Here is a 15,386-nt window from a genome sequence, read left to right as displayed (position 1 = left end):
TAAGTTCAACAGATGACGTCAACTTGAATGACGGATGGATAACATGGTGTAAAGTTCGGTGGCCATTGAGATACATTTTAAAGTTCGGTTATGAAATAGTAACATTTGATGAAATTCAGTGACCATTAAAATATATTTTTAAATTGAATTATTAAGCATTTGTTTGAGTCTCATTCTTTCAAAAAAATATTCTTAAACAGTGATTTGACATCATTCAACACCACATTCTTCAATAAAATAATATTACAAGCAATTTCAAAACTTTTCTTTATTTGTTAACTATACATTTCCCATTAATATACTATTCAAAAAATCATTTTATCCCTTAAAATGGAGACCAAACAATGGCTAAACTTCTCAAATCGACCTCTATGAAAAAGAAATCAAGGAAAATGAAGGAAAAAAGAGGAAACAGAAAATTAGACACATATAAATTAAATAAAAATAAAATTGTTGCTGATATTCATCCATCGTGATGAAAAATTATGTTTGATTTTTATACAACTGGTATCAGTTCATCGTATCTCAAACTCCACATAAATAGATTGAAAAAGAAACAGTTGGAACACTAAAATAAATTGATGAAAAAAAATTAAATAAAAGTACAAAAATGTTCGAATAGTGCCAATGTAACTGAGGTCAATTTGATTTTTCAACTATGTTACTACTTAGTCACTGAATTTAAAAATGATAATCAATGGTTATTGAACTTCGTCAAGTGTTATTATTTCATAACCGAACTTTAAAATGTATCTCAATGGTCATTGAACTTTGCACCGTGTTACCCATTCGTCACTCAAATTGACGCCGTTTGTTGGACTTAACGAATTTTTCCATTTGAATGACGGATGGATAATACGGTGCAAAGTACTGTGATCACTAAGATACATTTTAAAATTCGGTTAAAAGTAGTAATACTTGACGAAATTCAGTGACCATTAAGTTACATTTTTAAGTTTAGTGACTGAGTAGTAACATAGGGCAAAGTTCAGTGACCATTCATATAATTAACCCTCCTAAACTGAATTTCGTCCTTGAAATTTTCAAATTGAGGCCCAACAACTCCAATTCTTGAAACTCTGAAACAAAGAGTTGCAATGAAAATAACACCACACTTTTGCACGTAGAAAATTCAAAATCATTCAGGAAAAAATAAAAAAATATTGAGGGAGAGATATTCGATTTTATTGGAGCCTCCAACAACGGAACGATCTCGAAACCCAAGCTACCCATGTACCACTGGTCTCTCCAAAACCTAATCCATCGCCCCTTGCATCTCCACAGGTCAAACACAATCATCAACGGCAACCTCTCCATCCTCTCTAAAACGAACACCAAAAAACTTAACCCAAATGGTAACCCGTCGCCCTTCTTTCAATTCTAGCACTAAAGCTCAAAAAATTTGAAGAAATCTACACCATGAAAAAATTAAAGGCATGAGAATTATACTTACGAATATATGTCTCAATTTCTTTAGATTGTTTTAGATTTCTTTTGAGAATCGTGATGAGAAGACCATTAGACCATTGTTGTAAGAATTATTTTGTCATTAGGATTTGAGGGTAAAATGGGAAACATATAAATGCTTCTTGAATAAATAGTGCAGGCCTGATTCCCTCTTTTAATAGACTAGGGATAGGGTCATAGGGAAATGAAAAAATAAAAAAGGAAAAAAAAAAGAAAATATATATTTAGGGAGAGATGTCCAATTTTATTGGAGCCTCCAACCATGGAACGATTCTAAAACCCTAGCTACCACGTAGGTCTCTCCAATACCTAATTCATTGCCGCTTGCATCTTGACAGGTCGAACACAATCATCAATGGCCGCCACTCCATCCTCTCTAACACGAACACCAAAAAACTTAACCCAAATGCTAACCCGTCACCTTGCTTTTAATTCTAGCACTAAAGCTCAAAAAAATTAGAAGAAATCTACACAAAAGGAAAAAAAATTGAAGGCTCAATTTCTTCAAATTGTTTCATATTTCTTTTAAGAATCGAGATAGAAGAAGGGGAATTACGGTCTGGTTAGCCGAGGGTTTTTTTGGTGAGAGAATAGATATTTTGTATACATACGAGAAGATCTTAGACCATTGTTGTAAAAAATTATTTTGGTAATAGGATTTCAGTGTAAAATGGAAAACATATAAATGCTTCATGAATGAACAGTGCAGGCCTGATTTTCTCTTTTAAGAGAGTAGGGTTTTAATAATTGAGATAGAAGAAGAGGAATACCAGGGATTTTTTTTTTTTTTTTTTGGGGGAGAGAATAGATATTTTGTATACATACTAGGACCACTAGACCATTGTTGTAAAAAATTATTTTGCTAATAGGATTTCAGTGTAAAATAGAAAACATATAAATACTTCATGAATGAACAGTGCAGGCTTGATTTTCTCTTTTAAAAGAGTAGGGTTTTAATAATCGAGAGAGAAGAAGAGTAATACGAACTGGTTAGCCGAGGGGTTTTTTTTTTTCTTTTTTTTTTTTTGGGTGAGAGAAGAAATATTTTGTATACATACGAGGACCATTAGACCATTGTTGAAATAGTAAGATTTGAGGGTAAAATGGGAAATATATAAATGCTTCTTGAATGGACAGTATAGGCTCGATGCCCTTTTAAAAGAGTAGGGGATAGGGATATAGGCTCAGAAGAATATTTGTGAAGCCCAGTAAAGGGAGGCCTACCAAAGGACAACCGATGTTCATTCGGAAAGGGGAAGAGCAGCGAGCCTAGGTTTTCTTTCTCGGTATTTTACACTTAAAATTGGGAATATATCCATCGCCCCCGGCACCAATTTATCTTACGCTGCAGTGGTTTCTTCTCAACTTTTTGATCACCAAGCTTGGAAGGTAGTATCGGATTTTAGCGTCAAAACGGGCTTTATATGTTGAAATCGACTCGATTTGTTTGTTGTGAATGATTGAATTTGAATTCAACCCCATATAATTTATTTTATTTGTCCAGAATTGTTGTTTCTTGATGGTAATCTTTCTCTAGCAACATTGATTTTTTTAACACTATTTCTCTTGAATTTTTGGTGCGGTTGTTTATGGTTTTCCATTGGCGAAATACCCAGGACCAAAATCCAGTGGGTGCAGTTGCCCCCACTAGAGCCCAGGTGGCTCCGCCCCTGTTTCTGACGAGTCCTTTATTCGATGAAGACCAGAAGATTTGGGGGCGTTAATGATGTTTATTAAATTTTTTTTTTCTGATTTAAATTTTATTTTGTCATTTTGTCGAACTGGATTCATGAGAGTTATTATTTAGTTGTTTCAATTCTTGTGTGAGCTCGATCCTTTAAAACAATTAGAGACTAGAAAGATTTTTTTTCTTTTTTGGTATTAGGTGCGGATCCTGTATTTGTTTGTATCAATTTCTGAAAACCATAAATAGGAGAAAAATGATAGGCGAATGGGCTAAATATTGTAGTTTGAATGATCATGTGAATTGTTCTTACTTTTGCAATTCCTTTTTATTACTTGGTGTTTACTCCATCGGGTCATGGTTTTTTAAAATGCAATTTGTGGAAACTTCTATATGTGACTCTAGTTATCAGTGCAGATATGTTGATAAATATCTGAGTTTATATATGAAAGATCACTTTTATTTTTGGTGATCAGGTTGATATTTCTTGGTTCACGAGGAGCCAGCATCCAAATAGTTTCCTTGTCTCTGGTAAATCACTATTGCAATGCGGGGATATGATACAGATGTATGCACATACTGCACAACCGACCTTATACTTACTTTTTTTTTATTTTTTTTACTGTGCGTTTATTCATCACTACTCTTCTATTGCAGAAATATGAAGATTTGGATGAATATGAGGAGGATGGTGAGGAATACGAGGAAGCGGGCGGTGGAGAGGAGGAGTACGAAGAGGAGGAAACCCACCAGCCCACACAGGAGTCATTGGAATATCTTGAACTGAGGCAAAGGTTAAAAGAGGCATACAGAAAGAAGATGAAGAAGGAATCAGGGACTGCTAATCCTAGTTCCCGCGACCAAAGTAGTGCAGTGCGCAAGGACAAGTGAGTTTCATTTGCTCGTAGTAAATTTCGGAGACTGTTTGTGCTTGTGAGTTTGTCCTTGATACAAAACCAGTGCCCTGTGGAATCATTGAAGCGATTAATTATTTATTTTATTATTTTTTTCCCGAGTTTGACGAGATGGTTTGTTACTGATCGTTCCTGTTCCAGTTAATGAAAAGCAGTCTATAGTCTTTGCTATCTGTGATATTCGTGACTTTCAGCTGTTGTAACACGTTTATGATTTTAGCTCGTGTTTGGTACGGAATAAAATTCTAAGTCAATCTAACAGTTAATTTAAACGACATATTCCATGGTATTCACAACTTTTCAACTATACATTTCATCAACTTTTATCAAAATCTACTAAAAATCTGATTTTAATCCCTACCAAACAGGGGCATGTGATAAATATGATTTTAATGTGCTATTACTCCCACAGTAAGAGGTATTGGTGTAAATTTGATAAGTTGTGGGCATTTAGCATTTTCAGCTTTTTTAAATTGTTAATTATTTCAATCAAACTCCTGTATTTTATAACAAATGTTGTTGTCTTCGAACAGTTGTGCAATTTGGGCCTTTATTGTATTTTGGTTCAAATTGAAGGCTTCTCTTGATGTATTATACATGTCTATGCTATACATGTAATCATTGCTCAGAATTATTCATTATATTATTAATTTAACTATTGATGCATTGCAGCTATGGTTCGTTCTTTGGGCCTTCGCAGCCAGTTATTGCCCCGAGAGTGATTCAAGAAAGCAAATCCTTGTTGGAGAACCCAATTTTGGCAGCAAGGGTTTCTAAATCCAACCATTCCATGCGGGCCAATAAGAGCTCTGCTTCAGCCAGCATGGCGTCAAAACCTGGAGCTGGCCATCCGCCAAGAGTTACAAATGGGGTAATCATTGTAGTCATTGCTTTATTTTGGGGTGATTTTAAATCTTTCCTGTTTCCTGGTACAAGTATGCAGCGGCTAATACGACCTGCTTCTTCTTTTCCACAAGAAAGGGATTTCTCGTCTTCTTGCCTTCCTTGCCTTCCTATAATGTATGGTTATTTGTTAAATGCAGGCAAAATCAAAAGTTGAAATGCTTAAAAATACAAGGGACTATTCTTTTTTGCTATCTGATGATGCTGAGGTTCCGGCTCCCTCCAAAAATCCACTGAGAAATGGATCTGCCCCGAGATCAGGTTTGTGCCTGTAACTAAACTGAAGCTAATATGACCTGTTTCTTCTTTTCTACAAGAAAGGGTTTTTTTCTTCTTCTTGCCTTCCTATGATGTATGGTTATTTGTTATTATGCAGGTAAAAACAAAAGTTGAAATGCTTAAAAATACAAGGGACTATTCTTTTTTGCTATCTGATGATGCTGAGGTTCCGGCTCCCTCCAAAAATCCACTGAGAAATGGATCTGCCCCGAGATCAGGTTTGTGCCTGTAACTAAACTGGATATTCGTTGCAAAAAGCTCATTGCGTACTTTTTCCTCCTAAGAAAACTTACAGGGTTTTGATGCTCTTTAAGATGTGCGATCAGCTCAATTACCACCTAGGAGCAAACAGCCAGTGAAAGATAATGGCAAAAAAGCCTTCAGTGGTCATCCGGAGAGGAAACCAATGCCTGCAGGTGGCCAACCGAGATCTAAAGTTGGGTCCGAGAAGTTGGCTCCATCAAGCAAGTTGTCAATGGGAATCAAGCAAAAGCTCGGTATGAATAATGGAAGTGGGCCTGGTCGGCCTGTGGGGATGGAAGATGGACCATCTAGAAATCCAGCAGCCACCACGGGGAAGAAGGTTACGGCCCCAGTTGCAAAGAGTTCCATGCCTGGTGAGCTTAAACCAACCCCTTCATACTTGCAACCTAAGTTGCAAAAATCAACCCCTTTGCACTCGCAATCTTCTGTTCAAAAGAAACCATTGGTACAAAGGAAAGATTCTCAGGAAACTATCAAGGCGAAGGTCATACCGAGACAGCCTATGTCATCCTCTAGACCTTTGGTATGGCTAGCTTTTAATTTGGTAAATGAGTGATTCATGGAATGTGATCGTGCAAGTTGCTATGATTTCAGATGGAATGCTGTACAATATAACCTGGTTTTCTCCTACAATCTGGCAGGTAAAGCCACTACCACCCAAATCCTCAGCTCGTGGTACTTTGGCTGAGGAACGACCAAAGAGAAAACATATGAATGATGATGACGACGATGATGTGCAAGCTATAAGTATGATCAGAAAAATGTTCAGGTAATTATGATTTTTTTCACTTGCAAATTCTTTGATTCCCTTTGTATCCTTCTTTAATGACGGAATTATGTTCCATACTGCACTTTGTTCCAATTTATACGGTTTGTTTTTGAGCAGTGTCAGACCTTTTACAGGTATAATCCTAACAAGTATCGGGATGACGACGATGACAGTGACATGGAGGCTAATTTTGACGATATATTGGCAGAGGAGAGACGCAGGTAAATAGATATGTTATTATTGATATTGCATGCCTTTTGACTTTGGTCCATAGTTATTAGACCCGATCTGAACATTGACCCGATCAAGGTACTGGGCCATCGGGTTACTGGTCGGACTGGTGGGTTATTACTTAAAAATAATTTAATAGTTAATATAAAATATAATTTTATATTTTTTGTTTGAGACAATTAAAAATTTCAAGTTCTTTGCCACTAATTATTTTTATACTTTTAAATTAATGATTTTTTGAACTCATTTATTGGTGATAATGATTACATTTTGATTTTATAATTTTGTATATAATATTAAAAAAGTATATTTTCCCTTTTTGTTAGTTATTGACCAAAAATTTGTGTATTATCTATTAAATTTATCTTAGTTAAACTTAATTTTTTTCAAATAAAATAAGTATATAAAATAAATATTTGATATTACAAAATGATTGAAAATTTGGACTAATTTTTTAAAAAATATTATAGAAGATAGCAAATTATTCATAGGTTATATATAGTTTATATTACACAAAAGATAACAAAGTGTTGCGTGATCTAGTGGTAAGTTCATGCTCTAGTTAACCATAGGTCAAGTGTTCAAATCTTTGATCCCTAAAATTTCAATGGAAAAAAGTTTTAAAATTTGGTTAAAAAATCTGCCAATCGACCCAGTCAAATCCGATTTTTTGACCGGGCCACTTGCATTTGCATAATATGATATTGTCTGGCCCGGCCTAGGGTCCAGGTCACGGGGTTACTTGGCTGACTGTACGGGCCGGGCCAGTTTAAATAACAATGCTTTGGTCTGTGTATATGCTTCTTGTTTTATATTAAATTGGTTGATGGTTAGTCCCTGAAATTTTCTTTTCCTGTCTGCGTGTTAGGCCATGCTCTTTGGGCTCGACTCGCATATTTGGTTTATTAGAGTTGGTATTACTACATGTCGGGGAAATTTAGCCTGTTGTATTTACATATATTTTATTTCTATCGTCACATCAAAATCACCATTATTATGTTATTCACTCAAGAACTGCATCCTTCTGTAAAACATAGTATCTAGTTGGCAATGAGGAAAGCCTAGAAGCAGTTTACTGTTCGGCATTTAGATGATCCATTTGTTTATGACAAATTTTGCAATGACAAAGTGCTTTAGATTTGATAGATTCAGTCGCACTTTGAGTGAATATTTGAATAGATGTCATGTTACTTTTGAATTTTGCTTGGATAGCAGTAGCGCATGTGAAAATTTGCCCTCATGTTGTTTTTCTTGCTAAACTTTTGTCTTGTCTTGTCTTGTGGAGGATGCTCACGATTGACTTTTTTGTTATTCAGTGCACAAATTGCGAGGAAAGAGGACGAAGAACAACTTCGCCTTATAGAAGAAGAGGAAAGGAGAGAGCGGATGCGATTGGCAAAGAGGCAGCGGATGCGATGATAGAAAGAAATGCTTCTATGACAACAGATTTGGCTGTTGAATATCCGCAACGATTCCTAGAAGTTAGAGCAAAAAATGAGGGCAGTCCTGCCTTGGTATTACGAGGTTCATTCCATATGTTAGTGTGAGAAATGGGGCTTTGGTTATTTATCGGTGTTAGGATAATTTTTTGCCCCCAGCTTTAGATTACATGATTGATTGATTTTTGTGCCCTTCATTTTGTTTGGGAGTGAAAATGTATAATTAATGTTCTTCAGTTCCATTGAATGTGGGGTTTTCATCAATTTTCTTGATTCTCGATGCAATTATTCTTCCTTGTGATATAATTTATAGGTTCGGATTGTATTAACAGCTAGTTTTCGATTGAATCCACCAGTCCGATCTCAATTTTATAACCGTTTCTAAATATTGAACATAGTTTAGTGGGCAGGTCGTCATTTTATTCTTATGTTTCCTATTTTCGAGGTTGGGGAAGAGGAGCTGGTCACGGGAGGATTGTTTTAGCCGGATGAAATGATTTTTCTGATTGAGTTGAATCATTACATCTGCACCATTTCAAAGGAATGCGTCCAGAAAATTTATCTACAAAGTTCAGAAGAGTTAGAACTCATATGTACTTTTATTTTTTAATCGATAAATGTAAAATCTACACTTATCTTGGTCATCAAAAATTGCTTTGGATGTAATTTTATAAATTAGATACTTAAAATAATAAAAACACAAAAATGTTAAGATGAACTATGTAACTTAGGTTTAATATTTATTTAATTCCCTGAAAAAATTCATGCAACTTAATTATGCGTTAATTATTTATTGTATGTTTAATACTTCAATTGTTTGATCACCAACTGACTGATTTAGGAATAGTATTGAGATAGAGATGTGATGTATGATTCTAGCTACACAATTCATATTGAATTCCTATATATTAATGGGTTCGTGTGTGTAAATTCAGGCAAATGAATAGAGCTACATTAGATAAATTCGATCGTTGACACGTATAAAAGGGGGTGAATAAATTTGGATTAATTGAATATTAAATAACCTAAGTGAATCGGAATTCCTAACCACTTAATCCCAATAGTTCTCCACAAAGTAGGTTAGGTAGGTTAAATTAGTTTAGGTTAGTATAATTTAGTTATAAAATCTGAAACTTGAATTAATAATTTATTACCACATCAATTTAGATTGAAACTGAAATTGGAATAAAAATTGATATTAAATATTAGTCTCTGGGGGAATGATACACTAACCCAAAGATTTTACTTCTACTACTTATCACGATTCGTACTCTTGTGGAATCACAGGAAAATATTAATCGAAACTAATATACAAGTAATCCGGGCATACCCAAGTTTACAAGATCGAAAGATGTCAAATGAAATATGTTGCGTGTTGTCATACTTGACCAACTTACCTGGGCCAATGGCCCACCCAGGGCGAACCACGTGGCCCTCCAGTCGAGGTGGCATAAATCGCCGACGTGACTATCGCTGAAGCCCTTCAAGCCGAGGTCCACTAGCGAGACCCTCTTTTATCAAGGCTTGTGAATGTACCCGAGGTCCACATGCCGAGGCCTATGACCCGAAGCCATGATGCTAAAACTGGTTGAAGGTAGCTGAAGCCCTCAAGTGGAAGTATCGTATGAAATGGCCGATGCCTCGGAGCCGATGCAGGAGCCTTCGAACCACAAGGAGGCATCCTCCATGGTCACCTCTCCCAAGAGATCGCCCACACAAAGATCTTATTCGAATGATTGATGGAACGTTTGTCATAAGTATAAATGTCAAGTCTTGTCAATAGTATGGAGGCTCTGCACAAGTAATAAATGCGCAAACAAGCTAGCAAGTCAAGCCCCATACCTATGATAAGATGTTTGAATCAAAGAGATGAGGCCACGTGCCACCTCATCCAAGGGCTCCTATTTCACATGTATCACTATAAATACTTCCCTTGTGTAACATCAAAAGGCGAATGCAAGAATCAAGACAAAGAACTACACTTTACTCAGCTCTCTCTCATTTATTTGCAATACACAAATCGAGTTTATACACATTTACATATACATTTATGAACACCGGTTGGTAATTATTGTACAATCGGGTCACGAATAACCCGCCGGATTCCAAACCTCATCGTCCTGCGTCGTTGGGCTACTCCCACGCCCCTTTGAACCGCTCATTTTAGACCGTCCACGTGTCTTAGAGTGTTGGACATTCGCCCACGTGTGCGCGGGTGGGACCGGCATCTGTTGGCAACGCTCTTTGGGGTCAACAAATTGACGCCGTCTGTGGGAAATCATACTATAACTACGAGCAACCTTGTGGCAAAAGCTTACTAAAAGGACATTTGGGCAATCCCCCCTGAAAAAGGATTTGTTCTTGGAAAAGAACAGGAGGAAGCCCCATTACTTATCGAAATCTGAAATCTGACAAGAGAAAATGAGCTCCAATGAAGATACTCCTCCCAGGAGGGTAAGAGAAAACGTTAACGTGCCTCCTCAGCCCGCTGTCCCAACAGCTCGGTAGAGACTCCACCACCATCAAAGAAAAGGTGGGATGCGTGCGACGGCATAATTATCAAGAGAGATGGCCGCCATGGCAGCCAACATGAGGGATATTGCTAGTCAAAATTTGGCCATGAGGGAGCTTATGGCCCAAATGCAGGGCCAGGGAGGCTTCCCCATTCTTCCATATACCCCCCAAGGGCACTACCAGCAAGAGGATGAAGTCCAAAGTCATAGAGCTGCTACGCCAGACTATGGCCGAGGTGAAAGCCCATTTGAAAGGAAAGTGGAAGTTGATGTTTCCTCCAACTACGCTTCTGGCCGACCCACTGAGGTCCAAATGAGCCATGATAATTTCCCACCTCCGTATGAGCAAGATCCAAGACATAGGAGGGCAGGAAGTGTTTTTGACAGAATCAGCCCCGTTGAACCCAGGCAAAGGCAACAGCAAGCTCAACAGCCTTGGACAAGGCCGCCTCCTCCACCTACAATGCCCCAGCAGGCGGAAAGAAGGCAAGAAAATGCCCCTGTGTTGCTTCGCCTAGAAATAGGCGGCAGAGGAGGGAGGAAGAGGCTCGGAATCTCTCCGAGACCTCTCACTAACAACCGGGACATGAGGCTGATGAGTACGACTCTGATGAATAACAGAGGTCCTGCGACTTGGACAATGACGATGACGATGAGAACCTACCATTCTCAAGGGAACTAAGGAATGCCTAGGTCCCGAGCCACTACGTGATGCCAAAAATACCAAAGTATGACGGAAGAGTCGACCCGGAGAAGCATTTGAATGCTTATAAAACTCACATGAGCCTAAGGGGTGCCACCCCAACCGTGAAGTGTAGAGCCTTTCATTTAACGCTTAGTGGAGTGGCTGGAATCTGGTATAGCAGATTGCCACCTGGGAGTATTAGAAGCTGGCCCGAGTTCAAGACAACATTCTTGAAGAGGTTCGCAGTGAGTAAAGAAGGAGAAGCCCCTATCCAACGTCTCCAGGACATGAGGCAAGCACATGGGGAGTCCCTAAAGAGCTTCTTATCACGCTTCACCGATGAGATGAAGTACTGCGTACAAGTCAGCGACCGAGAGGCACTATCTGCACTGAGGGGAGGTCTGAACATGAATACCTTATTCTGGAGAGATGTGCATAATCAAGACCCCACCACCTATGATGTCCTACTCGAGATGATGAGAAGGGAGATCATCAATGAAGAATTGATTGAGCATAGGAACAGGGCAAATAGAGGCCTCCTGCCTCCCCAAAGACAGCGCGGTAGAGGCCCAACCTCCCACCTGATGGGCTACCAGATGAACCAGGCAGGAAATGATAACTCTGGTCAAGCACTTGCCACCACCACTTTGAATGCGGTTCCCACCTTGGCATATGAAGATGTCATCCAATAACTGACCCCCATCAGATGGGGGCTCAGGAGATGCCCAGTAGGGGGAGAGGCCGAGGTCGAAGCTCTGGACCTAGAAATAGGTCAAACCCGAACCCCCCAGGATACTGTGTACACCACAGGTCCTACGGGCATAACACAGCGGATTGTAGAGACTATGTACAACGTTCTCGGAAGGAACCCATTAGAGACGGACATGATTCGCCCCAAGCGAACAGGCCCCCGCTCAGGCACGACAACCAGTGTGTGCGAGAGGAGGCCGCTCCCCATCAAAGGGATGTATCCCCAAGGCGAAGGGAGAATGATGCGGAGAGACCCAGGGAAGGGTGTATGCACCAAAGAAACTGGCAAGCTAGAGATGAAGCCCCTATCCACGAGGTGGACACCATATTTGGAGGTCCGTATGTTGGCGGTGAAACATGAAACGCCAAAAGGAACTACGCCCGGGAGGCTAAACACCCCCCTTTGACAAGCTACATTGTGGGTAGTAGCTCCCAAAGAAACCAGGTTCCACCCATTGTATTTTTCCAGGAAGACGCAGAGGGAGTTCATTACCCCCACTGCGATGCACTTGTGGTGAGGGCTGTCATAGCCAGGAATGGGCTCAAACGAATGTTGGTTGAAAATGGCAGCTCCGTCAACATTCTATTCGGATCCGCCTTTGATAAAATGATATTGGATCATCAGCTGACGCCCACCACCACTCCATTGTACGGATTTACCGGAGATAGCATCACTCCAAGAGGAAAGATAACACTAGCAGTAGAGATGGGGGAATCCCCACGAACAACGATGAACTTTATGGAGTTCCTCATTGTTGACAGCAGGTCGGCCTACCATGGGGTGTTGGGCAGACTAGCCCTAAAGGAACTGGGAGCAGTCACCTCCATCCACCACCTGTGCATGAAATTTCCAACAGAAAATGGGGTGGCAATGGTGAGAGGCGACCAAAGAGGCTCGAGAGAATGCTATCTAAGCTCCATTAAGAAGGCAGAGCCCCGGGACATCCATGTAATCATAGCTAACGTGGTCATGGCTGACGTCCTAGGTGATGCTCCCACCGAACAAGAAGATGTTGATATGATCGATACACCACCTAATTCAGAGTCGCTGGTCATCGATGAAATTGACCCCCGCATCATGGAACACGAGCCTCAGGCATCTCTGGTAGAGGAACTTGAGAGCTTCTCAGTAGACCCTCGAGACCCATCAAAGGTGCTGAAGGTAGGCAAATGCCTAGCCAACATTCTGAAGGAAAAGATTAAGAATTTCCTAAGCAAGAATCTTGATGTCTTTGCCTGGAAGCATGAGGACATGATAGGCATAGACCCCAAGGTCAGCTGCCACCACCTGAAAATTGATCCTAAAGTTGCCCCGCATAGACAAAAAAGGAGAGCCCTCAATCCTGAAAGGTATGAGGCTCTAAAGGAAGAAGTTCAAAAGCTCATCCAAAACGGCTTCATCCGGGAGGCAACTTACCCTAGATGGATCTCCAACCCGATTTTGGTAAAGAAAAACAACGGCAAGTGGAGGGTGTGCATTGACTTCACCAACCTCAATAGAGCTTGCTCGAAAGACAGCTTTCCACTCTCAAGGATTGACCAACTAGTAGACTCCACAGTTGGGCACGAGTTGTTGAGCTTCATGGACGCGTACTCCGGCTACAACCAAATCCTCATGCACCCGACCGATGAAGAGCACACCTCTTTCATTACAGACCGAGGCCTCTATTGCTATAGAATGATGCCCTTCGGGTTGAAAAACGTTGGAGCAACCTAACAAAGACTTGTAAACATGATGTTTGTGGACCTCATTGGCAAAATAATGGAGGTCTACGTGGATGACATGCTAGTAAAAAGTTTGGAGGCCGAGGACCACATAAAGCACCTCAACAATACTTTCCAAATCCTAAGAAGATATAGGATGAGGCTCAACCCCCACAAGTGCGCCTTTGGGGTAGCCTCGGGCAAGTTCTTGGGGTACATGGTCAACTAACGGGGAATTGAGGCCAATCCCGAGAAGATTGAAGCTCTGTGCAAGATGAGGTCCTCCCAAAAGTCAAAGGAGGTGCAAAGTCTTACCGGGCGAGTGGCCGCACTTAGTCGCTTCATGTCCAAAGCTACGGACAAATGCCTCCCCTTTTTCAAAGTACTGAAGATTGCAAAAGAAATTTCAGTGAACCGAGGAATGTGAAGAGGCCTTCCAATGCTTGAAAAGGCACTTGGGGCAAGCCCCCCTCCTCTCCAAACCTAAGCCCAATGATATCCTACAACTATAATTGGTCGTCTCCAATGAGGCCATCAGCTCGATTCTGATACGGGAAGAAGGGTCTACCCAACTCCCCGTATACTACACAAGTAAAGCGCTCCTATCACCGGAAACCCGTTACTCCGATATGGAGAAGCTCGCTTTGGCTTTGATCATGGCCTCTAGGAAAATGAGACCCTACTTCTAAGCTCACACCATCCATGCATTGGCAAATTTTCGCATGAGGCAGGTACTCCAAAAGCCAGACGCTTCAGGAAGGTTATTGAAATGGGCGGTAGAATTGAGTGAATTTGACCTTGTATTCAAGGCTAGGGCAGCCATGAAAGGGCAAGCCTTAGCTGACTTTGTGACTGAATTCGTCAACCTACCCAAGGTGGATGAAATCATGGAACCTGTCGAACCCCCCACGTGGAATCTTTTCGTTGATGGGTTAGCTGGGAATGTTACCTCCGGCGCTGGGGTTGTCCTCATCAGCCCCGAAGGTCACAATCTCACCTCGACGGTGAGGTTCGGATTCAAACCTACCAATGACGCAACAGAATATAAGGCACTTCTTGTGGGCCTCAGGCTGGCCACCGAAATGTAAATAAAGAGGCTACTCATCAGTAGTGACTCCCAGCTGGTTGTTAGCCAAGTCAATGGTAACTTCTCAGCCAAAGACAAAACGATGGCCTCCTACCTGAAAATGGTGATGAATCTCATCCCATCCTTTGAAAAGTTTGAGTTGATCCAGATCCCTCGCATCGAAAATATGCATGCTAATGCACTATCAAAGCTAGCTAGCAGCAAGGACTCAGAGCTACTCGCAGTAGTACCTATTGAGCACCTCCTCCTACCTTCGATCGAGACCCCAACTGTAATGTGGGTTGCTGGGACTCCCACCTGGATGCAACCAATCGTAGCATACCTCAAAGACCAGGCACTGCCAACTAACAAGAATGAGGCTTACAAGCTAAGAAGGAGGTAGCCCACTTCCTCTTCATTGATGACGTTCTCTACAAGAGAAGCTTCTCCTCCCTACTCCTACGGTGCATCGGAGGAGAAGAGGCTATCTACATATTGAGGGAAGTCCACGAGGGCGTATGCAGCAACCACTCCGGAGGCCTATCTCTGGTACAAAAAATATTGAGGTAGGGGTACTACTGGCCCACACTGAAGCGGGACGCCCTCGAGTTTGTACGAAAATGCGATAAATGCCAGCGCTTCTCTCCGGTGCAGCGACAACCATCGCAGGAGCTGACCACGTCACTAGCGCCTGACCTTTCTCAAAATGGGTTGTGGA

The 15,386-nt window shown here is 40.7% G+C and overlaps 1 protein-coding gene across 4 annotated transcripts; it reads left to right on the top strand.

Annotated features, from left to right (window-relative positions):
• Positions 1 to 2,643: 2,643 nt before the first annotated feature.
• Positions 2,644 to 8,279, top strand: LOC111409005 (protein SPT2 homolog). Of its 4 annotated transcripts, none has more exons than XM_023038892.1 (9): positions 2,644 to 2,856; positions 3,628 to 3,719; positions 3,809 to 4,038; positions 4,738 to 4,936; positions 5,345 to 5,465; positions 5,574 to 6,034; positions 6,153 to 6,280; positions 6,415 to 6,501; positions 7,828 to 8,279. In XM_023038892.1, the coding sequence occupies exons 2-9, from the start codon at positions 3,699 to 3,701 to the stop codon at positions 7,928 to 7,930; spliced, it is 1,350 nt and encodes a 449-aa protein (XP_022894660.1). In that variant the 5' UTR covers positions 2,644 to 2,856; positions 3,628 to 3,698; the 3' UTR covers positions 7,931 to 8,279. The 4 variants fall into 4 exon arrangements, with proteins under 4 accessions (XP_022894660.1, XP_022894661.1, XP_022894658.1 ...); XM_023038893.1 differs by lacking the exon at positions 5,345 to 5,465 and adding an exon at positions 5,109 to 5,229; XM_023038890.1 differs by lacking the exon at positions 5,345 to 5,465 and adding an exon at positions 5,109 to 5,229 and having other exon boundaries at positions 5,562 to 6,034.
• The last annotated feature ends 7,107 nt before the right edge of the window (positions 8,280 to 15,386 follow it).

This window comes from Olea europaea, chromosome 14 (assembly GCF_002742605.1).
Source record: "Olea europaea var. sylvestris chromosome 14, O_europaea_v1, whole genome shotgun sequence".
Taxonomy (NCBI): Eukaryota; Viridiplantae; Streptophyta; class Magnoliopsida; order Lamiales; family Oleaceae; genus Olea; species Olea europaea.
This window is presented reverse-complemented; position numbering and strand designations above follow the sequence as displayed.

Coding starts and splice junctions, on each gene's coding strand:
- LOC111409005 (XM_023038890.1), top strand. CDS start 3,699: ATGCGGGGATATGATACAGAT. Junction 4,937..5,108: donor CGCCAAGAGTTACAAATGGG/GTAATCATTGTA, acceptor TGTTAAATGCAG/GCAAAATCAAAAGTTGAAAT. Junction 6,035..6,152: donor TGTCATCCTCTAGACCTTTG/GTATGGCTAGCT, acceptor ACAATCTGGCAG/GTAAAGCCACTACCACCCAA.